The 21,417-nt window shown below is 62.5% G+C and overlaps 1 protein-coding gene across 9 annotated transcripts; it reads right to left on the bottom strand.

Annotated features, from left to right (window-relative positions):
• Positions 1-42: 42 nt before the first annotated feature.
• On the bottom strand, positions 43-21,413 carry PCNX3 (pecanex 3). 9 transcript variants are annotated; one of them, XM_034645037.1, is made up of 36 exons: positions 21,277-21,413; positions 19,705-21,173; positions 19,145-19,332; positions 18,816-18,915; positions 18,655-18,694; positions 18,460-18,555; positions 17,105-18,232; positions 16,485-16,608; positions 16,223-16,401; positions 15,698-16,052; positions 14,985-15,120; positions 13,642-13,802; positions 12,676-12,829; positions 12,358-12,390; positions 11,902-12,073; positions 11,680-11,790; positions 11,306-11,397; positions 11,035-11,144; positions 10,750-10,855; positions 10,554-10,646; positions 10,228-10,378; positions 9,252-9,396; positions 8,731-8,908; positions 7,622-7,730; positions 7,325-7,454; positions 6,888-6,946; positions 6,568-6,783; positions 5,669-5,922; positions 3,037-3,267; positions 2,770-2,873; positions 2,343-2,490; positions 2,015-2,245; positions 1,663-1,937; positions 1,161-1,294; positions 782-1,080; positions 43-705 (listed from the first exon to the last, which is right to left on the bottom strand). In XM_034645037.1, the coding sequence occupies exons 2-36, from the start codon at positions 19,855-19,857 to the stop codon at positions 508-510; spliced, it is 6,393 nt and encodes a 2,130-aa protein (XP_034500928.1). In that variant the 5' UTR covers positions 19,858-21,173; positions 21,277-21,413; the 3' UTR covers positions 43-507. The 9 variants fall into 9 exon arrangements, with proteins under 9 accessions (XP_034500928.1, XP_034500932.1, XP_034500933.1 ...); XM_034645041.1 differs by having other exon boundaries at positions 13,642-13,784; XM_034645042.1 differs by having other exon boundaries at positions 13,642-13,763.
• Positions 21,414-21,417: the final 4 nt, after the last annotated feature.

The raw sequence follows: 21,417 nt of genomic DNA, 5'->3' as shown, positions 1-21,417 counted from the left end.
CCTCCACCCAAACATTCCCAGTCAGAAAAAGAAAACACGAACCAAAATCAAAAATAGTGTTATTAATTCTGGTGTCTCCGAAGCACGAAAAAAAAAAAAGAAAGAAAGAAAGAAAGAAAAGAAGAAACCACCCTTCCCACATTTCAGCCCCAGGTCCAGGCCAGGGGGTTGCCCCTGCAGGCAGTACAGGCCCAGGGGCCAAGTCAAGTCAGTCCTGGCCACGGGCTCGAAGCGGGACCAGCCCATGGATTTGGCTTTTAGGGCCTGGCTGGAAGGCTGCCTGCCTCAGTTTGGGGAGCCCAGGCCCTGGACTAGGGATCAGAGATCAGGGATCACGGTCACACGTCTGGGCCACTTAGTTCTGATACTCTGGCTAAGGCAGCCAGAAGTTAGGGTTCAGATGTGGAAGCCAAAACCACTCAGTTCTGTGGTCCAGCAGAGAGGGCCAGAGACCAGGGATCCAAGTTACTGAATCCTGGGGCTGGGATCCAGAGGGTACCAGGCTGCTCAGTACTGATGCTCCAGCAGGGGCTGGGCGGCTGGGCTCTCACGCTCCTCAGTAGGGGCAGGCCAGTCACCCAGGGTCCCAGTGGGTGTGCCACTTTCAGGAACACTGCTGTCCAAGCAAGGAATGTCCTGGGCTGCTCTGGGGGGCGAGGAGGCGTTGGTGCTGATATCCGGGCTGAGGCTGAGGTCTAGGGGCGCCTAGCAGAGGGAAGAGAGGTTGGTGGAAAAGCAGACCTGAGTAGCTCAGGACCCAACCCTTCCACAGGACCCTTACCTGAGATTTGGGCGTGCCTCCTTTGGGGCTCCCTGAGGCTGGCTCCGCCTCAGATCCCCCTAGCCCCTTCCGACCCCCCAGGCTCCACTTCCCACTGGGACCCTCCGAACTGAGGAGACCGGGGCCAGGGGGCCTTGAGGGCCGGGGACCCTCGGTGGGGGCGGGGGAAGCAGGGGTTGGTCCAGGGAGTCGAGGGGGTGGCCACTGCAGCAGAGGAGGGGGGCGCCCGTCACCAGAGCCGCTCAGAGAAGGCCGAGGGCCCCAGCCTGGGCCGGGAGGGAGGGGCTGGTCACCACTGCCTGTAGAAGACAGATAAGAGGCTCGAGACCTCAGCTAGGCTGTCCTTGCCCACTGGCTCAGGCCGGCCTTGCCAGCTCACCTGCTGTGTTTTCAGGTGTGGGGTGTGCCAGGGGGGGGTTATTGCTGAGGGAGGTCAAGCCACCGCCTCCGCCACAGTCCGAGTCGTCCACGTTCCCGCCGCTGTTGCAGCCGGCACCGCAGCCCTTATGAAGCCTGGGACAGGGGCGGAGGGGAGGGTCGGGTTGGCAGGGGGAGGGCCCGAGACCCCAGAGCCGCCAAGTCCCCAGCGCTAGGACATGCCAGCTAACATCTCTGAGCCCCAGGATCCCGTCTCTAAGGGATTTTGCCATCTACCCCGCAGGGTCTTCTAGGAGAGGCATTATCCATAAGGCCACCTTCAACGGTGGGAGAGCAGCACGAAGGCGGGTCAGCTCTGGGACGGTGTCGGCTCTTGGGGCCCAGTCCTGGCTCCAGCACTTCCTCCCCTGAGCCCCAGGGGGAAGTTGCTTCACCTCGCCGAGCCTCTGCTTCCCACGCCGGGCCCTCAGCCCCCCGGGCTCGGGGCGGCGCTCGGGGCTCACCTCTCCCAGCTGTGCAGAAGCCAGCGGGCAATGGCGCTCAGGCTGACGGGGCCACCCCACAGTGCCCGCAGCTGGGGGTGGCTGCCGGCCAGCGAGGTGGTGAGGGGCGACACATAGATGGGGTAGCCCAGCGGCTGGTCGCAGGAGGAGTTGATCATGTTGCGCAGCGCCTGCTTGGCGTTCTGGATACTGCCGCGTTCGGGGTTGCGGTTGCGCAGAAACACCAGCTCCTGCTGCTGCCCGGCCCACAGGCCGCGGACGCACTCGCGGTTCACCTGCGGGCGGCCCCGCGCAAGCGTCAGGGGGCCGGTGCCAGGCAGGGGGCGGGGCGGGGGAAGGGCCCTCCCCCCACCTTGATGACGCGGAAGCTGAGGTGCCGCCGGTTGAGCATGATGATCTTGTACTCATCCGAGGCGTCGTCCAGCACGTGGCGCAGCGCCAGCAGCGAGGGCGTGTTGCTGAGGATGGCGCTGCGCCAGGCCGGGTCGCCCTCGTGCGAGATGACCAGGCGCTCCTCGTTGGCGGCGATGGCATCATACAGAGCGGCCGGCTCCTCGTACTCATCTGGGGACGTGAAGTGGTCCTGCGGGGCCGACGGGACGGCTGGGTCAGTGGCCCCTGCCCTGGAGAGGGGCTTCGCCCCCCACGCGCCCACCCGACCTGGGCACACCTCTCCCCACCTGGTGAAGCTTGAGGGCCATGCGAACCCCGGGCGCCACCACACGATGAAGCAGGTCCATGTCAGCGAAGACCCACTCGTCACGTGGGGAGGTGATGCGGAAGTCCCCCTTGAACAGGGCGTGCAGGCCGTAGAGGAAGGGCTCCAGGCTGGGGAAGAGGAGGACGGCTGAGCGGGAAGGTCTCCGGCTCTGAGCTGGAACCGTTCACGCTGGGCCTCCGTTCCCCCATCCTGACAAGGTCAGTCCAGGTCCCTCATGGGGCGGTGAGGAACGGGGCAAGGTCTAGAACTGGGAGGCGCCTTGCCCACGGGGAAGAGTCCCCGCTGAAAGAAGGGCTGATGTGGTTCCTGGGCGCCGCCGGCCTGGAGCTCTTTGTGGAGGGGGTAGAGGGAAACACAGGCAGCCCGGCTGGACCCGTTGCACTCACCTGGCAGACATGCTATGCGAGGCTGTCCCCAGGGCCCGTCGGCCCAGCACACACAGACCAAAACACAGCGTGACCAGCGGCGAGTTCCAATCTTGATCCACAGGCTGCGGCACAAGGACCCCATCCCCAGAGCCCCGCTCAGACCCAGGACAGGGAACTTGCGGTGGGGGCTAGGGCCCAGACCAAGGGAGGCTGAGAGCAAGAGGAACCCATACAAGGAAGGGAGAACTGGGGTGGGGGGTAGCCCCAGGGTAGTGGGGGCCGGACCTGGCTGCGCCGGGAGGCGCAGTACTGGATCCACTCAAGGTGCACCGCACAGAAGGCAGGCAGCGAGAGGCCAGAGAGGCGAAGGTCATAGTCCTCATCCACACTCAGGGAGAAGGTGGGGTCCGAGTCAGCGTAGCCCGGCGCCCTCACAGGCCGCAGGGCCGCTGCGATGCCCTCGTGGCTAAGCCACGCCTCCAGCTTCGGTGAGCGGCTCACGTAGTAGATGATGCTCTGCGGGGAGAGGGCAGGTGTCAGAGCTGGGGCGGTGGCTGGGGCCGGGCCCTCGCCGTGGAAGAGAAAGGACCAGGACGCCTCCCAGGACACCCACCTCGCGTCTCCTCTGAGTTCCCTGATGCCACATCAGGCTAGTCTGCTCCCCTCTCCGAGGCCAGGGAGGAGTGAGAGTGCTGCCAGGAAGCACACCCCCTTACAAAGCATCCCCTAGAAGGTTCCGCGCTGTGGCAAGCACTCGCCTGCTTGCTTCAGGAGATCCCCCGTTTGTAAGAGAGACTGAGGTTCAGAAAGACAGGAGACTTGCCTGAGGTTACCCAGCAGGGCAGACTAAGCTAGGATTCGAGCCCCCAGGACCTCCCACACCATTACACTGTGGGATCCAGATCTGAGAGGCCTTGGAAGGTCAGGCTGAGGTAGTGGGGCTGCCTGCAGGCCAGTGGGACCTAAGTGCCTGCGGGTCATGGGTCCCTTTAGGCAGGTGAGGTCTCACAGCCACAGGGCATTCCTCTCAGAAAAAAGGCAAAGGCACAGTAACTGTGTCCGAAGTCAGAGGCTCCTATATCCTTTAAGGGGATGCTGGTTGCAGAACAGGGGTTTGAGCCAACAGAAAAGAGCTTCTAGAAGGCAGACCAGCAGGATGGATGAGCAGTGTGAGGCTGGCAGTTGGCAACCAGCAAGGTTATCGGGCTTCCATGTGCCACCCTGGGATGGAGCTGATGGGGCTGGCCCCGTGCCCGGGTGCAGGGTGGGAAGTCCAGGGCTGGGGAGGGTGCTGCAGCTGGCCATGAACAGAGGGCACCCAGGCAGGAGAAGTAGGAGCGTCCAGCAGGGTAGCTCTGTGGGGTACGCAGGCTCGAGGGGCTGCCCTCAACAGCCGCCACCCCACAGAGGCACTGCCCCTGGCAGCCCCGACTCACCCCTCCAAACTTCAGCCCACACTCTCTGGCAGAGCATTCCCCAGGTCCTCCGGACACCGCTACCCGGCTCTAACTGTGCCCAGCCTGTGAGGCTGCCGTAGCCGTGGCGAGTCAGCTTCCCCATGGGACAGTAAACTTGGCAGGGGTGGGGCTCATCTCAGCCTGCCAGCCAGGGCCTGGCTGGGTGCCTGGTGCACTGCCACGAGAAGGCCGCATTGGCCTTGAGCTGGGCTTGCGGGAGGCAGCAGGGTGACCTGCGTAAGGGCACTTCTCTGATGGGGTTGGCGGGGGGAGGTGGACAGAACTGTGACCCCTGGATGACCTGAGGCTGGGAATGTCCCTGTCTGGACCTCAGCCTCTTTCCTGGTGAAGGTGAGGGGCACGAGGCTCACACACTCTTCCCTAAGGGTGGCTGGGTGGACGGGAAAAACGACAGAGGAATTACAGTGTCTCTGACGTGTGTCACAGATGGGATGTCTACGGAGGCAAGAGGACAGCTGGCAGGTGCAGAGGACTGCCCTAGAGAGAACCTCAGGTGAGCAGGCTTCCCTGGGCCCTGACAAGGCCCCCCTGCCTGCCAGGCCCTGCACAGGGAGCCCCAGGGCACATACTAAGAGGGCACGAGAGAGCGTGGACAGGAGCCACCCTCGCCTCACTGCCGCAGTGCCCTTCCTCCGCAGGCCGTCGTTCTCGCCCTCTCACAGAGCTCCAGGGATCCCTCCTCAAGGGGATAAACGGAGGCACAGCAAAGGAGGTGACATCCCAAAGGAGGCTTCCCAGAACCCAGTCCAGGGCTCCTGCTGGACGCCACACTGTGCCTCACAGCCCTCAGCACCACCCAGGAGGCCTGGGCCCGGGCCTGAGCCCAGCTCCGCCACCTTCTCCTGATCCTGGGGCCTCAGGCTCATCGCTTCATTCTGCCCGTCAACTTCCACCACTGAGACATCGGGAGCCCTCTTGGAGGGTGTGGTGGGCTTCACCCAGCTCAGGAGCGGTGCCTGGCTCAGAGGCTGCCCCTTGGTGGTCACCACTGCTTGGCAGCCGCTCCTATGATTATCATTTACCACCCCCACTGTCAGCATTATTGGCACTCCGTGCTAATGGGAGTGGGGCAGGGTCCTGGTGGTCTAGAAGGCTGGCCTCCGCAGCTGCCCTCCCCAGGACCAGCAGCCCAGTGAGGGGGACCCATGCACATGCTGCCCACCTGCCCGAATACCCACTGTCCAAGGTGCATCTTCCAGAGGAGGGTGACAGCAAACCCTGCCCCCCCACAGCCCACTGCTGGAGCCACACGAGCTGTTGGGGCCCGAGGCCTGCTGTCCAGTGGTGGGTGGCATCTTGGAGGATGCTTCCACTCTCTAAGGCCTCTGCTTCCCTTGGGCAAAACGGGTTCCCAACCACCTAGATGACACTCAGACGCGGCCGGTCGGCGAGCACTCGTTAGCCGGGAGCCCTGCTGCCCAGCCACCCGCCGGCCGTACCTTGACGTAGTAAGTGATGAGGATCTTGCGGAGATCGAACACCTGCAGCATGGAGGCCGCGTTATTGTCACTGATGCTGTAGCCCTCCAGCACGTACTTGCTGGCCGTCACCTCCCAGGCCAGCCAGCGCTGCCCGAAGGCGGCATTGAAGGACAGGACCCGCGGCAGGTGGCCAGGCTCGCAGCAGCAGCAGCCCTCGTCCTCCTCCACGCCCTCCGTGATGGCCTCTACCTCGCGCTGCTGGCAGTATGTACCTGGGGGTGGGGGGGCGCCCAGTCAGGGGGCCACCAGGACCTCCCTGCCTGCCCCTCTCGCGAGAGCCCAGGTCTTCGCCAGTGCCTGGGGCTGCTGTGAGCAACCATTACTGGACTTGGACTAACAAACGAACCGCTCCCCCTCCAGACGCCCAGAGGCCACGGCAAAGACTGAAGCTCAGAGAAGAAGTGACCTGCTCAGGTTCGCCGTGCCCGTGAGCCGTGCCTCGAGCCCCTCTGTACCCTCAGAAGCCTCTTCGGAAGCTGACATCCAACATGCGCGTCTTCCTGAGGCCAAAGAGCTGGCTCGCTCACCGGGGGCTACTCGCGGCACCCAAACTGGAGCCAAGCCCAAGACCAGAGCGCACGCCGGGGGCAGCTGATGGGCGAACCCAAAGCTCCGGGCCCACGCTTCCGCCAGAGCAGCCTGCTCGGTCCCTGTGCACCCAGAGTCAGGGCAGGGACACGGCTTGGCCAAAGGAGACCCTGGCCCCCTCACCACTCACGCTGGGAAACCCAGGCCTAGGGAGGAAGAGTGCCTTGCTCAAGGTCACCCTGCAAATCAGGGCAGGGCTGGGCTAGAATCCGGCCCTCACACGCCATGAAATGCAGCGGCTTGCGTCAGGCCTAGGCCCCGCAGCTCACCCCGGAACTCAAGGCCACGCAGCTGGAAGGTGACGAGGCCATTGCCGACCTCGATGAGGTGCACCAGGGCGTTGAGGTAGTCAGAGGCCAGGACAAAGCAGTCGCCGGGGCCGTAGTTGCCCCAGCGGCCCAGCACCAGGTCCCCACATAGCGTGTGCTGCAGCGAGCGCGTCAAGTGCTCATAGAAGATGGAGTTGAGGTTGTTGTCGTCGGCGCCTGAGACCCAAGACAGAGAGACAAATGGACAAGATGACAAGTAAGCAAGTCCCCCTCTCTAGGGAGGTGCCGCCCTAAAGCCCCCCGGATGGCCGAGTACATACCGGGGTTCCGATCCAGCTGTGTGACCAGGCGGGTGTTGGAATGATCCACACGTTTAGTGCTGTTTAGACAGAAAGAAAAACACAGTTGGCCGACAGGTTCAGATGACAATCCCTGCCAGCCCACCACTGCATCCTCATAACCCACACCCCTGTTCTCTGGGCAGATGCCATGAGAGTCCCATTTCACAGGAGGCCGAGGCTCCGGAACATAAGGGAACTGCCCCAGGACTACACGGCCAGGAAGCCCAAGGGTCAGCCTGAGGCTTGGCCTGACTCAGGTCTTGCCCTCATCAATCAGCCAGCCACCTGAAGCCCGCCGTGCTCAAGCACTTGCACCCTTGCTGCGGCCCCTCTCTGCACCCCACCCTGCCGGGGCCCCAAGCTCCCTTCCCTTCCAAGGCCCCTCTGGGTGAGGCACCTGCTCCCTCAAGACTCACTTGTAGTCGCGCTCCCAGAACTTGAGGGGCCGCGCGTAGGACATGATGAAGACAGCGCTGCCCAGCAGGGGGTTGAGTGGCGTGGAGAAGAGTGCCGAGAGCAGAGCTTGAACGAACAGCATGGCCGAGTCTGGGCACGAGTCAAGGAGGTGGCAGGCACACATGACCCTCCCTAGCCTCCCTCATCACTCTTTAACTCTCATCAACCTGCCCCCATCCAGGCCACCGCCCTCCCTGCACCGCCCCCCCCGCCCCGCACGCGCCCCCCCCCCAGGCCGCAGAGGGCAGGCTGGGTACGAGGCACGGCAAAGGGCTGGGCGAAAGCATGGAAAGCGGAGCCCCAGGTGATCTGCCAGGGCGCGATGTAGGTCAGCACAAAACGCAGCTTATACAGCAGGTCCCACAGCTGCCAGGGTCGGAGAGGGGAAAAGGAAAAGATACGCAAGTCACTCACAGAGATGAAGTCGGCCAAGTACCCATTCCGAGCCTTGGGGCCACTCCAGTGGCTGCCCATGTGGGAGTCAAGCTTAAGATCACTCCCAGCCCTTTCTGTCTGGACCTGGCTCAAAGCACCTGTTCCTGTTAGCAGACCCTCTAAGGGAGCATTAGCCGTCTATTTGCAAGACCACCCCGGAAGCTTCCTATTTTTGTCCCATGTCGCAGATGGGAAAGTTCAGAAAACGCAGGGCAGGACGACGACATGCTCAAGCCATCAGTCACTGATGAAACTGGACCCTGACCATGATACTGCAAATGGAGATGGGCCCCACCCTCAGAGAGCAGCACAGTCTGGATCTCCACCATCCTGGACCAGACCAGAAAACCAGACTAGAATGCCCAGGTAAAAGAGAAAAAGGCTCAAGGCCATGCTGGGGTCCCACAGCAGGCACCACCATAGGCCTCGGGTAGTGCCAGGGAATGATTCCCCCCACCCCGAACCCCACATCAGGGGGTCCCATAGTCTGGCAGAACAGCCTAGAGCTATCCAGGCCCTAGGGGCTTCTGAAACTCAGCTCTTAACTGCTCCCCAGGGCTGTGGCTGGCAAAGGGGCAGAGCTCAGAGGTTGGCATCCAGAGGAGAAGGCTAAGTCTTAACTACCTAGTAACTGCTCACAAGGAAGGCAGTGAAGGGCCACGACTCATAGAACAGGCAGCGAAGTCAGATGTGGATTCAAGTCCTGGCGGGTCACCCATTCTCTGGGGGACCTGAGGCAAGTCACCTTAGTGCTTTAAACCACCGCTTCCTCTGCCCCTGGGGAACCCGCTGCGGAGGCACACGGCAGGGCTGACGTGGGGCAGCAGCTGGCAGGGCTGCAGGCCCCTGGGGAAGCTCTCCCCGCTGCCAACTCACACAAGTTCTGCTCCCGCCGCACAGCCCAGAGCCTGCAACGTGGCCACCAGCTCACCTTGCTGCACAGCAGGGACATGAGGAAGTAGTCGAGCAAAAAGCCCTGGGACAGGCGTGGGTAGTCGAAGTGGAAGAGCAGGACGGTGAAGGCCAAGGTCAGGTACTGCTGGGGTGGGCAGCAGAAGGCTGAGCGTAACAGCTTCAGCCCAGCCACGGTCATCAGCAGCGCCCGGCAGCTGGGGGTGAGGAGCAGGCGCTATGTGGCAGATGGGACTCAGGGGGCCGGGGGGGGCCCAGCCCTCCCCGGCCCTGGCCTGGGCTCTGCCGAGCTGGGCCCTGGTCTTGTGGGCGAGGGACTCCTAATCTCTGCTCTCTAAAGGGGTCACCCTTTTAAGACACATCTGGGAGACACGTGTGTTTTTTAAGGGGCAACTGTCTCAACAGAGTGTCAGGAGCTCGAGAAGTGCTTGAGCTTGCTGGGGCAACTGAGGCAGGTTTCATTCCATCTGCGGGCTTCGGGGTCCCAGGTGTCCCGTGGGAATGGAGACCCGGGATGGTGGGGGGTGGGGCAGTCCTCACTAGAGGCAGAACTTGTCCGGGTGGCTGACGACGGCGTGGGCGTCCACTGTGAGAGCGTTGAGCACCACGGCGGGGTAGATGAGGTACTTCTCGACGCACTGAAGGCTGGCGTACAGCTTCTCGAACCACATCACCTGCGCAGCGCCTGCGACAGAAGGCAAGACTGCTGACCCTCCACCTTTCCCTCCCCCTGCCGGGCCCGGTCAGGCGCACGCCCTGAAGGAACCTGGAAGGAGGGCAAACCATGGGACATGGCTCTCCAGGTCCCCAGAGACTTTGCGGCAGCTCAAATGAGGCCGGTGAGGCTTGGGCAGGACATTCAGGGTCTTAGGGCACACGCTTTGCCCGTTCTGCTCTCTGGAAAAAAAACCTAACGAGGACGTCCCCGATGCCCACTGGAGCCAAGGCAGGCTGGGTGAGGCCCATGTACACAGTGACCTCAAGCTGCAGTGTCTTTGTCACGGGTCACCGCCACCCAGCTTGAGCTGACTGTAGCCATGTGGGAACGCCAGCCCAGTGGGCAAAATCTTTTATCGCTTACAAACAGGGCATGTGGAACTTTGTGTAACAAATCCAGGTAGGTGATGAAACAGAGGCTTAGAGGTGCTTTTATCGCACAGCCCAGGTGAAAATCGGCCAGGCAGACCGGGCAACCAGTCTGTCCTTCTGCTGGACAACAGATCCCTTTAGGGCCTTGGAATTCTACATCCTCCATCCCCCCAGAGAAAGCAAGACGGGCAGAGGAAGGGCAGGGCGGGCAGGGTAAGAGCCACACAGGGGCCTGGCCGGGGCGCAGGAGGCAAGACAAGAGGGCAGACAGGGCTGCACAGGGGCCGTGGGGACAGGGCCGCGTGGGCAGAGGCTGCCCCCTGCTGGCACTCTGAGCCGAGAGGGCCGGGCTCTCACCAGGCTGCAGGCCCCCTGGGAATCAGGGCAGGAGGGGCGGAGGGGCCCCAGCACCGGGGCAGGCACTCACCGCGAACTTCGTACTGGCTGTACTCGGATGGCTTCAGCACGGGCTGCGACAGGCAGAACCAGGGCAGCTGTTTGCGGAGCTGCGGCAGCAAGTAGTGTGTGAAGAAGCCCACGGCCCCGGCCAGCGCGTACAGCACGAAGCCCAGCACCGACTGCAAGAGTGAGAGGCCGGACGCTCAGCCCGGCCGCACAGGCCGAGGAGCCCACGGGGCCCCGGCACGGGCCAGGCCGGGGTGGAGGACACGAGGCCATGGTGGCCCGGGGCTCTCAGGCGGAGCGGGCTCCTGCAAAGTGTGAGGGGGCAGGGGTGGCCCAGGCCACACGAACCTTCAGGGCGATGAAGACGGTGCTGGCGCTGATGGCGAAGGTGAGCACAGCGATCACCACACACATCACCAGGTCAGAGTGCAGGACCTCACGCTGCGTGGGCGGGAGACACCAGCGTGGGTGCCTGCCAGCCCGGGCTGACCACACCCTAGCAGCCCTCCTCCCCGAGATGAGAACCCCGCGCTCCAGCTCTCACCACCGACTGACGCATCTTGTCTGGCAGCGGGTCTGGGGGCTCAGCCCGAGCTGTCTCCAAGCTCCTCTCCTCCAGCTCGGGGAAGAGCTTGCTCCGGATCAGGGACCTGGGGTGGGTGACAAAAGGCAGGGGCCCGGGTCTGCGGAGGCCGCCCCTCCCCTCCCGAGGGCTCCAGGGTCAGCGGGTGACAGCCACGTGCACAGACCCCCACCGCCAACCCCTGCCATGCACAGACACTCACACAAACACACGCATGGGCACGGACGGGCACATGCAGGCACCCACCAGAGCACAGTGGGATCACTGCTCTGACGGCTCAGGTGGTAGGACAGTGCCACCAGGAGGCCACAGAAGACCGAGAAGAGGACAGGGACGTGCTGTTCCGGCCAAGGAGTCTGGGGAGAGAACCCATGCTGGTCAAGGGAGGCAAGGGTAAGCGTGGGGGGGTAGGGGTGGGGTCCCCCATGGGAGAAGCCACTGGTGAACCCAATTCACAGTCCTGTCCTAACGACCCCCCTGGGCCTCAGCATGCCCCCACCCCACAGGCCATCCCTACCTTGATGGCCCCGAGGCAGAAACCATAGAGCAGAGCAGCAGCCAGCAGGCTGCGGGAGAGGCTGAACACCGCCGTGAGCGGACTGGTGGCAGCTANCCCACCCCCACCCCACTGCCCCTCAATTCCAACAGGCTAACCTCCCTGGGACCCATCCCCAGCCCACTGCTGTCTGCTCCCCAAGCCCTGAGAGGCCTTCAGAGCCCTGGCATTCTTGGGTTTAGTCCACTTGTTCGGGAAGGGGGGTTGTCCGGGGGGGGGGGAATGGGCTCTTGCAATCCACAGTATACACAGAGGAGAAAGATCAGCAAAAAGCTGGAGCCACATACCTAAACCACAGCCCGTCCTGACCCCCAAGCCACCTATGGGCCCCATACCTGTACCCCCAAAGCCGTGCATGTCTATCTGCTCCAGCAGGTACATGAGACAGGTGTTAACCTGGGGAAGGAGGCCCAGGAGGAAGACGAACGGGAAGCACAAGGTGAACACTGTCAGGGAGGAAATGCAAAGGCCCAGTCGGTCAGCCCACAGACCACACCTTGGCCCACCACCCTCAGGGCCACACTCCCCCAGGCCACCTCAACGCTGTCCAATCTCACCGGTAGCCACATCCCGGGCACAGAAGAAGAAGGAGGCGGAGAAGAGCGTGAGGCCATACAGGGAGACGGGTGGGAAGGGCTGAGCTGAGCCCAGGGCGTCCAACAGCCAGATGAGCAGACAGCAGATGCAGAAGTAGACAGGCCGGCTATATGCAATCACCCAGTTGTGGCCCTGGGGAGCGGGACAGTGAAGAGCCAGGTCTCCCCAGCTGACCAACCTGCACGCACGTGCACACGCGCGCACATACACGCACAGACTCATGCCTGCTCCCATGCCCTGCCCATGGCCCTGGATCCAAGATAGAAAGCCTGGCAGGGTGAGGGCAGCGGGACTGAGGATCTGAGGCCATGGGGGTGGTCTCAGGATCCCTACCCCTCGCAGACCCCTCCACGCCTGTCTCAGCCCTGCCCAGGGCCCGCGTGTGAGCCTTGGGGGGAAAAGGCACTGGTACTCACGTGCATGGGAGACGCCGCATCAGGCTGCACGCTCTAGAAGAGACAGGAGCTATGTTGGCAATGCGAGCCAGAGCCCAAGGGAGGGTCAGAGACCCCGGGACCTGCTCAGTTCCGCTACTGGACTGTCAGGGGTGACCAGGGCAGGATCCTATGCCGTTTGAGCCTCGGTTCTCCCATGGGTAAGATGAGGGGCTGACTACAGGGGATCTTAAGCACCTTCTCTCCTTTCAAGCTCACAACCCTCAAAACGGGTTGTGGGCAACGAGACGTCTGGAAAGAGGTGGGTGGGAGAAGGAAACCCAAGCAGCAAGGCCTGACCTTGAGCAGGGAATACTGGCAGGAGGCGATGACCAAGCAGAACTGGAAGACCCAGATATCCGTGAAGAAGCCCTTGAGCAGCAACAGGTAGCCCAGGAAGGCGACGAGGCTGCTCAGGCCGATGCCGAGTATGTTCTCCACCAGCCCCCGAGTCCTGCAGAGACAGCAGAGTCAGGGCACACCAGGGCACACCCATCTCCTTCCTGGCTAGTGGGGCGAAGGCAGATGGGGTGGGGAGGAGGACAGGACCCAGCCACAAAGGCCCACGTCGGAGCCTGTGCCCAGGCCCCCCCTCGTCCTCGAAATATGCAAACCTATCTTTTTCAGGGACGGGGCCAGGTGGCACCTGCTCCAGGACGCCGCCCCATTGCTACCCTGCATCCCGATCTTTGCCCTTCTAGACCCTGAAGGCTCCAAGGGCTGCTACTGAGGCGCTTGCCTGTCTCCGGCTCACGAATGCCCGATCAAGCAGGCCGTGCTATACACACAGGCAGCGCCTGACACACGCCGGCTGCAGTGCCAGGAGGAAATCCAGAGTGTGGGAAGCCGGGCCACAGGTTCTAGGCCCAAGCCATCCACGCAGACAACAAAAGTCATCTGGCTTCCTCTCTGACTTCCTGGGCCTCAGTTACCCCTAAGAAAGGGGAAAACTAAGATAAGGGCCTTGCGAGCTTCTTTGATCGCAGGACTCAATTTCATCAAATCTAATGCCGAAGCAAATAAAAGCAGAGACTGGACGGGAATAGTTTGTTTGGAGCGGAGCTTTCAGACAGGGAGTAACTCGAGCACCACCCAGCACCCCTTTCTACCCCCGAAGGACCTGGTCAAACTGGACCGCAGACCCCAGCCCCTGAAGCAGCTTCAGTAGTCCCCAACCATTAGGTTCTCTGATGCCGTGATGGGCTCCACAGCTTTAGAGGGTCCAGAAGGCCCGGGGCCAGGGCGCCGAGGCAGGTGGGCACTCACCGGTCCAACAGGGCCAGGAGGGCCAGCCGCTCATAGCGCACGGATGTCCAGCGGCCAGGAAGGAGCCAGTACTTGTAGCTGTGCTGGGCCCGAGGCGGCGCCTCCTCCATCAGCGTCTGCTCCTGGGATTCGTGCAGGGAGTCCTGGTCCAGCAGGTCAAACTGCGGTCCCCACAGCCGCAGCCATCAGCCCCTCGCCCCCCAACACGGTCAATTGCCACCACTCCCCTGCCCGGTGCACACTGGCTGGTTGGCCTTCTCCTCCAGCACAGAAAGAAAGTCCCCGCCACCTAGTGGCCCTGTGGCCGGTCCTGCTGCTCCACCACAAAGGCGCACTCCCCTCTCCGGGTCCCCAGGACACGGCTCAATGGCTGCTAGGAGACTGCTGGGGCTGCTGAGGGCCAGAGTCGCCAGTACCCATGTCTGTCCTCCCCACTCAGGCAGCCTGTACCGCCTCTTCCTAGGCTCAGTGAAGTCCACCCTGTCCTTTGGGACCCAGTACAAATGCTACCATCCTCCTGGACGGAGCCATAGGGGGTCATTCTGACCACCCCACCCTAGGGCACAGAGAGCACCAGCCCTGCCGACAGGCCTGGGTGCCAACGACCATGTTGTGAGACCCTAGGCAAGCGACTTTATCTCTTAGGATTTCTTGTGCCCTTCATTCAGCAAATACTTAGGGGGCAAGCTATGGGCCTGGCCCTGAGCTGGGCCTTGGGGATACCATGCAGAGCCAAAGATGCACAGCCCCTGCCTCTGGAGAATAAATCAGAAAGGAACACATGGGGCTTCCGGGCACTGCACGTGCTCTGTGACACTGAGCGTTAGACGTGTGGGTACCCCTCTAACCACTGTTCTTTAAATTCTGAGTCTGTATCTTATATGTCCTAACACTTCTGCTATTGCTAGACTGACCGTGTCAAACTGGGACACCTTCAGGAGTGAAACAGCAGGTTACGAGCTGGGGCAGTGTGCCCCAAGCCACGCCACGTGCCCAGGCCCAGCACAGGGAGCGGCAGACCACGGCCAAGTAAGCTGACCTGCCTCTTCCGTGGGTTTCACTGCAGAGACCCGCCGTCCCCGCTCCCTAGGGGCCCTTCCAGGATAAAGAAGATACTCCAGACACACTTGTTGAATAAGCAAACGAATGACTCCTTGAGCCATAGAGATCCGGAGCCTGCACACCCAGGGCCAGCTGTCAAAGGTCAGGACAGACACCAAGGGCCCCCACTCGAGCTGCCTGTCCCTCTCGGTACTAGGGCAAGTGCTCCACGACCTGCCCCCCGGCTCCTGCTGCCGCCACCGCCCCTCCTGCAGCTCCTTCCCTGACCACTAGCTCCTCACCTCCGGGATCTCCAGGGGCACTCGGCGCACCTGCATGCCCTGCAGAACCACGGGCCTTGGCTGCAGCAGGTTCAGGCCACCCGCTGCCTCAGGGACATCGGCCGAGTGGAAGCTGGAGGAATGTGAGTGGCGGTCCCTGTGGGGAACAGCAGCCATGAAGATCAGGGCCACTGGAAGCCCCAGGTCAGCACTGGGATTAAGGCCAAAGCCAGGGGCACCTGGATGGTGCAGTCATTAAGCGTCTGCCTTCGGCTCAGGGCGTGATCCCAGAGTCCTGGGATCGAGCCCCACATCAGGCTCCTCCGCTGGGAGCCTGCTTCTTCCTCTCCCACTCCCCCTGCCTGTGATCCCTCTCTCGCTGGCTGTCTCTGTCAAATAGATAAATAAAATCTTTAAAAAAAAAAAAAAAAAGGCCAAAACCAGGCCATAGGGGGCTGCTCAGATACCCAAAAGGAGCACAGAGGCTTCAGAAGAAGCGAGACAGAAGTGCCTCCCTCCCAGGACCTGGGCTTCCTGGAAGCCTCCTGCCCAGAAATGTCACATTCCTACAGTGTCGAAGAATCCCCACAGGCCTGCCCTCTGCTACTCCCCACACTCCTCTCCTAGGGATTCTGAGCTGCCCCTGCCCCAGCAGAGCAAAGAGAGAGAGAAAATCCCCAGAAACGGCAACCCACCAGGCTGCTGGCCCGGAGAGCCCCAGCTTGGATACTCACCAAGCTCCATTGGCCGCCTGCTCCCCCTGCTGCCCCACAGGGTTCTCGTAGCCGCCTCCAGCTAGGCCGAAGGTGTAGGAACGCCGCACGCCTGGGCCAGGGGTGTGGGACACAAGGCAGCACGTCAGGGACAGGGGCACCAAGGCCTGACCCACGTGGACCATCCGGTGAGGAGCTCCCCTGTATGGCAGCCCAGCCCCTAGGGACCCTGAGCTGGAGCGGAGAGGGCCTGCAGGTCGGCCTGCCCTGGGTTCAGGTCCCTGTTCTGCCACTTGCTCGGCTGTGACTTCAGGCCGTGCCTCGGCTTCCTCATAAGCACAGCATGGATAATGAGACCGCCCACGTCTGAGAGAGGCTGCAAGTTTGACGGCGGGCAGCACAGGGACAGAAGTCACCACGGGGCTGAGCGGGTGGTCCGTGGCCAACAGAGCAAGCACTGCCACTGTGACCACGAAGACCGCTGGCAGGAGGGAAAGGGGGTGCCGGGCTCACGGGCCGGGCCACTGGACTTGGGGAGGGGCTCACCGCTCTCGTCATAGAAGTAGTGCACGGCACCCTCGGATGTGTCATCAAAGGTGCAGGCCTCGTGCACAGCGGCGCCCGCCCGCGTGAGCAGCAGCGACGAAGCGAAGTGCAAGGCGGAGGGCAGCGTCAGCGCCCGGGAGTGAGAGGCGGCCCGGCTGCGCTGAGCCTCCTGCAGGCTGCTGAGGATAAGCCAGACCGCCGGTCAGCGCCACTCAGAGCCACCAGCCCCCACCGCCCCTCTGACCAACCGGCCACCACTCACCTGGGCGGCGAGCCCATGACAGAGGCTGGAGGGGTGGGATTGCTGCCCGCATTGTGGCGCCGGCGGATCGCCTGAGTCCGCCGCACACTGCTCGTGCGGTCCCGCTTGCCAGTCTCGTCAGCTGCTGCCCAGAGAGAGGCCCCGTGCATAAGCCACAGAGGCTTGGACACAGCCTCGGACACAGTCGGGGCGGGGGGTGTGGCAGCTGCTCCTGCACGGAGCTAAAGATCAGGCCTAATCCAACCGTGTCCTGCCTCTGGGGCCTAGCCAGGTCACCTAACCACTTGTGCCTCAGTTTCCACATTTGGAAATAAGGACACGATCTTGCCCTGCCCCGCCGGTGGCCCAGGAGAATCAACGTGGACACTGACAGTCCTCGAGGGGCAGGGGCTTTGTGCTAACTGCAGGACCTGGAGCTGGGTGTCTGAGCTCTCCCAGCCCTGCTTATCTGAGGGGTTCAGCAGACAGCACCCAATCACTCAGTCCACATCCACCTGCTGCCTGAGACAGAGGCCGAGCTGACTCTGGCCAGCTCCATTCCAGTCTGGCCTTTGTCCAAACCCAAGCCCATACCTAGCTTACCACCACAACCCCCTGCCCCCGGCAGAGCAGGCACTCACCTCCCCCCACAGCACCTTCCTCTTGCAGTTCCCCCCGCCAGCCGGGCTGGTTGGCAGCAGGTCCCCTGTGGGCCTCAGCAGGCAGCAAAGCAGGCTCACCAGAAGCCAGCTCCACCCCCGCCTGGGCCTCCAGCTCAGCCTTGGAGCCAGCCAGGGGGGCCCTTAGGACATCACCCCCTGCCCCATCCATGCTCAGCACACGGGCATGCGTTTTGGCGCTGGCAGTACTAGGCGTCCGCTGGGTCCCATAGGGCCGCTTGGGGGGCACGGCAGTCCCCTCCTCAGCCCCATGAGGGGCCCGTCGCTTCCGGGGTCCCCCAGCTGCACCACGGGAGCTCTCGGGGGAGTAACAGGAGGTGGAGGAAGAGCTGTCAGTACTGTAGCGGCGCTGAGATCGGAGGCTGGAGGCTGGACTCAGTTCGCTGCCCTCACTGGTGTCTTCGTCCTCAAAGAAGCCCCCACCTTCAAGCAGGGGCCTCCGAGGGGCACGGCCAGGTGGGGAGTGTCTTCGCATGGGTGGCCGCCGTTTGGTGGGCCGCAGTAAGGCCAAGTCCTTGGGCCGCACAACCAGGAGTGGCTCAGCTGGGCCCGGCGGCGTCCCTGCTCCTATGACTGTGTCAAAGGAACGCAGTGTGTCATCGGAGGGGACTCCGGCATCTGGTGATGCGGGCAGCTCAGCCTCAGAGGGTGGATCTGTGTCGCTGCCCTCAGGGGCTTGCCCGCCGGGGGGGCTGTCCAGATGGGTTGAGTTGGTCTTTTCGCTCTTGAAGCTGCTCAACGTCTCCCTGTCAGTGCCACTGAAGCAGGAATCCGAGGAGCCTGCTTTCTGGGGGGTGGGCTCACCCGAGCCCCGCCGGTCCAAGGGCTGGTAGCCACCTGCTCCCCGGCGTTGTTCCCGTCGACTGCTGGTCCTCACCAGGGCCCGCTCAGGCCGGGTCAGGGTCAGGAAGCTCTTGCTCAGCTCCTGGCTGAGGCTCCCCTTCAGAAGGGGGCTCATGGGAGTGTCGGCCACACTGCTTCCACTCCAGGGGGCTCCATCTCCAGCCAAGGGAGAACGTTCTGAAGAGTCTGTGCTGGGGAGAGAGGGGTCTGGGGCAGCCCCCGGGGGTGTCTGAGGAAGGTCTCCAACTATCAGAGAAAAGGAAGACAAAATGAGGAAAGGGCATGCTGCAAGAGGAACCAGCCACTAAGGGGGTCCTGTGGCCACTGCTACCCCAGAGCCCAGCTGGGGCAGGACAATGAGAAGGCTCCGTCCTGAAGGACAAAGAGAGCTCTGGAGGAGCAAAAGTTGGGGTGACTCGAAGACAAGATAGCTAGTCTTCCCCACAAGCCCCTGCCAGATCATGCCCACTCACTCAGTTTCTCCTGCGAGCTTAGCTTCAGCATCTCTCGATCCGCTGAGGTCACGATCACATTGTTGCTGCCCTGCTCCCGCACCAGCTCCTTGATGTCTGCAACCATGGCCCCACAGGTGTCAGCAGGACTTCAAGACATTGGGGTGCCATCTCATTCCACACCGCCAAATTCAGACCTGAGCAGCAGCCACCTACCTCTTAGGGCCCCAGAGTCCTCCATCCGGGGCAGCAGCTCCTGAGCAGACCAAGAGAGAAATGAAGGAACAAACAGGGTAAGAACTAGGCTCAGGACATACCTCAGTGGGGATGCGCTCCCAGGAGAGGAGTGGGACAGGCTGAGGGTAGGGACCACTCACCGAGACCTGGTTGAAGCCAAACACGGAATGCTGGGAGCTACAGCGTACCGGAGGTGTGGAACTCACTTTCCGAAACACCGTCATCTCCACTCCAGGGTCCCTAGCAGTGGAGAAAAGCATCAGCTTTCAGCTAACCTCCCCCTCCCTTCAGATTGTACTTCCGCCACTAACCCCAGCACTGCTCACTTCTCCAGAGTCCTCTTGCAAGTCTGGGTCTGACCACAGAACAGGGGCTCACCTGCTCCTGGAGCCAACGTCCCTGAGGCCCCGATGCTTAAGTCCAGGCACCAAGACCCCTTAATTGCCAACACAGCCCCTCCCCCACTCACCTGGGCAGACTGCTGTCCCCCTGTGCAGGCTCCTCCTCCGGCTCCCCCATGGTCGAGTTGCGCTTCTCCACAATCTCGCCCTGATCGAACATAGCATGTAGCCGATAGTTCACAGTCTTGATGGTAGTGAAGATGACAGCCACCACGAGGCAGTACACGCCGGCCACCATCAAGCTGGGAGGCAGGACCTGGAGGCGGCAGCAAGTCAGGGACCTCCTCACACAGCCCTGTCCCCATGGGGCAGACCTACCACCACAGTCATAGCCAGCATTCACAAATTCACAAGACTTCCTCACCCATCCCTTGCAACTGGTACAAAGACCCTGTCAGGGGGCTCTGTCCTCTCACTGGAAAGAAATTAAGTGAGAGGCTCAAGGTCACCCAGCCCAGTTAAGGAATAATCCGGCCACTCCTCCACATACCCCCAAACTCTGCAGTGAGTCCACTCTCCACCCCAAGCTTCCAAGGCATAGCCCTGAATCCCTGCCAGATTAGCATCCCTCCGTGACATCTGCCCTCCCTTTCCCCGGCGGGAGTTACAGGTGGCAGTAGCATCTCACCATGTACAGCAAGAAGGGAAAGGTGAGCAAGAAGATCCAGACGTAAAGATGGAAGCAGTTGGAGAAGGTGCTCTGGTGCGGGTCGAAGAACCAACCGCCAGTGAGCGAGGCCCACACCCCCTGGCGCAGGATCTGCAATACCTGCGACCCCATGGCCCCGCCGCTGCTGCGCGCGCCCCCCTCCCGGGACCCTCATTGGGGCGGCCGCCGGCCCATGCCCCGCCTGGCGCCCGAGGGCCCCGGGGCCCGGCCTCGCGCTCACGCCATGGCCTCCCCCAGCCGGGGAGAGGGGTCGGCCGGGCGAGGGGGCGGGTAGGGGGCGGGGCCGACCCGGGCAGTCAGCGGAGCGAGGCCTGGACGCGGGGGTGGAGCCTCATCAGGGGCGGGGTCCAGGCCCCCACCCCCGGCCCAAAACTGCTCCGAGGGGCCGAGCCGGTAGGCAGGCGCGGGGCACGGGCCGGACACCCGTCGGCGGCATCCAGAGATGGGCGTGGGGTGGGTGCTCCGGGGGTGCAGGCGACGGCTTCCTCGGCTCCGGCCCGGGGAGAGCCCCGGGACCCTGAGGTCCACTTCCGGGGTTACAGGTCACTCGCTTCGGTCTCCGCGCTCGCCCGGCTACTGCGGGACCCGGCCCAAGGGGGAGGCCGGAAGGAGCAGCGAGCCGCCAGCCAGCAGTGGCGCATGCGCCTGACGGCCTAGTTGGGACCCGGAAAAGGAAAACTTGAAGGCATGAAACCCGACGCACGCGCAGGAAGGTGGCAGAGCGCTAAGACGCGGGGGAGCCCTTTGGGCGTGCGCAGAGTCCCGGTCTAAACGAGAGGTCCCAAAAGTGGTAGCGCTGGAGCGCATGCGCACACCTAGGCGTTGTCAACCCAGTTGACACCACCGGGCGGAACCGAAGGGATAGTTGACTGGCCACTGGGTAATGGCAGAATTAATTGGCACAAAACTCTCCCAGTGAGTTACAGGAGGCGGGGAAAAGGGTGGAGGTGTGGACTTCCCAGGGCTACAGCGACAGTTCGCCATCAAAGCACGCCCCTTTCGGCCCGCCCCTTCTAGTGCTGGACCTCAAACCCGCACTCTCGCCCCAAGCAGCCTCTACTTCCGGGTCAGGGCTCAGACTTAGCGTGTAGAGAGCAACCCTCCAGAACAGACGTGAATAATAGAAATAGGATAACGTCGTTTTTCTTAAAGTGACAGGCTCAAGGCAATGCGGGGTGGTGTCAATCCAGCGGTTGTGAGGGCGAATTAGCTATTCTGAATCCAACCACTGGGCGAAGTTCAGGACGACAGTCTCAGGTATCCGCCCGCTTGATAAGGGGCATGAAGTGGATTGTTTCCCAGGTGAGGGAAAGAGGACCGGATCAGACAACCCGTTCCAAGAGCCTGAGATGCAGCCGGTTCTGTCTTCCACTCTTGCCGACTCCAAACCCCAGCTCTGTAAACAGGGCTTCTGGTCCCTGTGTCAGCTACGAAGGGAAGGAGGCAAAGAGAAGATGAGTCACACAGTCCTGCAACTTCGGAGCTAAGACTAGACTCAGGTTTGCCCCACTCCCAAGCCAGGTTCTTTACCCCGTTTTGCTGATGTGGATGTGGAGGGGATGGCCTGTCCTTAGACCAACCTTGACCCTGAACCTTCTGCGATGGGCGTTCCGGGCTACCCATCCCCTCCTGCCCTTCGTTGCCCGCCTACCCGGGAACTCCCGGGACCAG

This window comes from Ailuropoda melanoleuca, chromosome 16 (genome assembly GCF_002007445.2).
Source record: "Ailuropoda melanoleuca isolate Jingjing chromosome 16, ASM200744v2, whole genome shotgun sequence".
Classification (NCBI taxonomy): Eukaryota; Metazoa; Chordata; class Mammalia; order Carnivora; family Ursidae; genus Ailuropoda; species Ailuropoda melanoleuca.
This window is presented reverse-complemented; position numbering and strand designations above follow the sequence as displayed.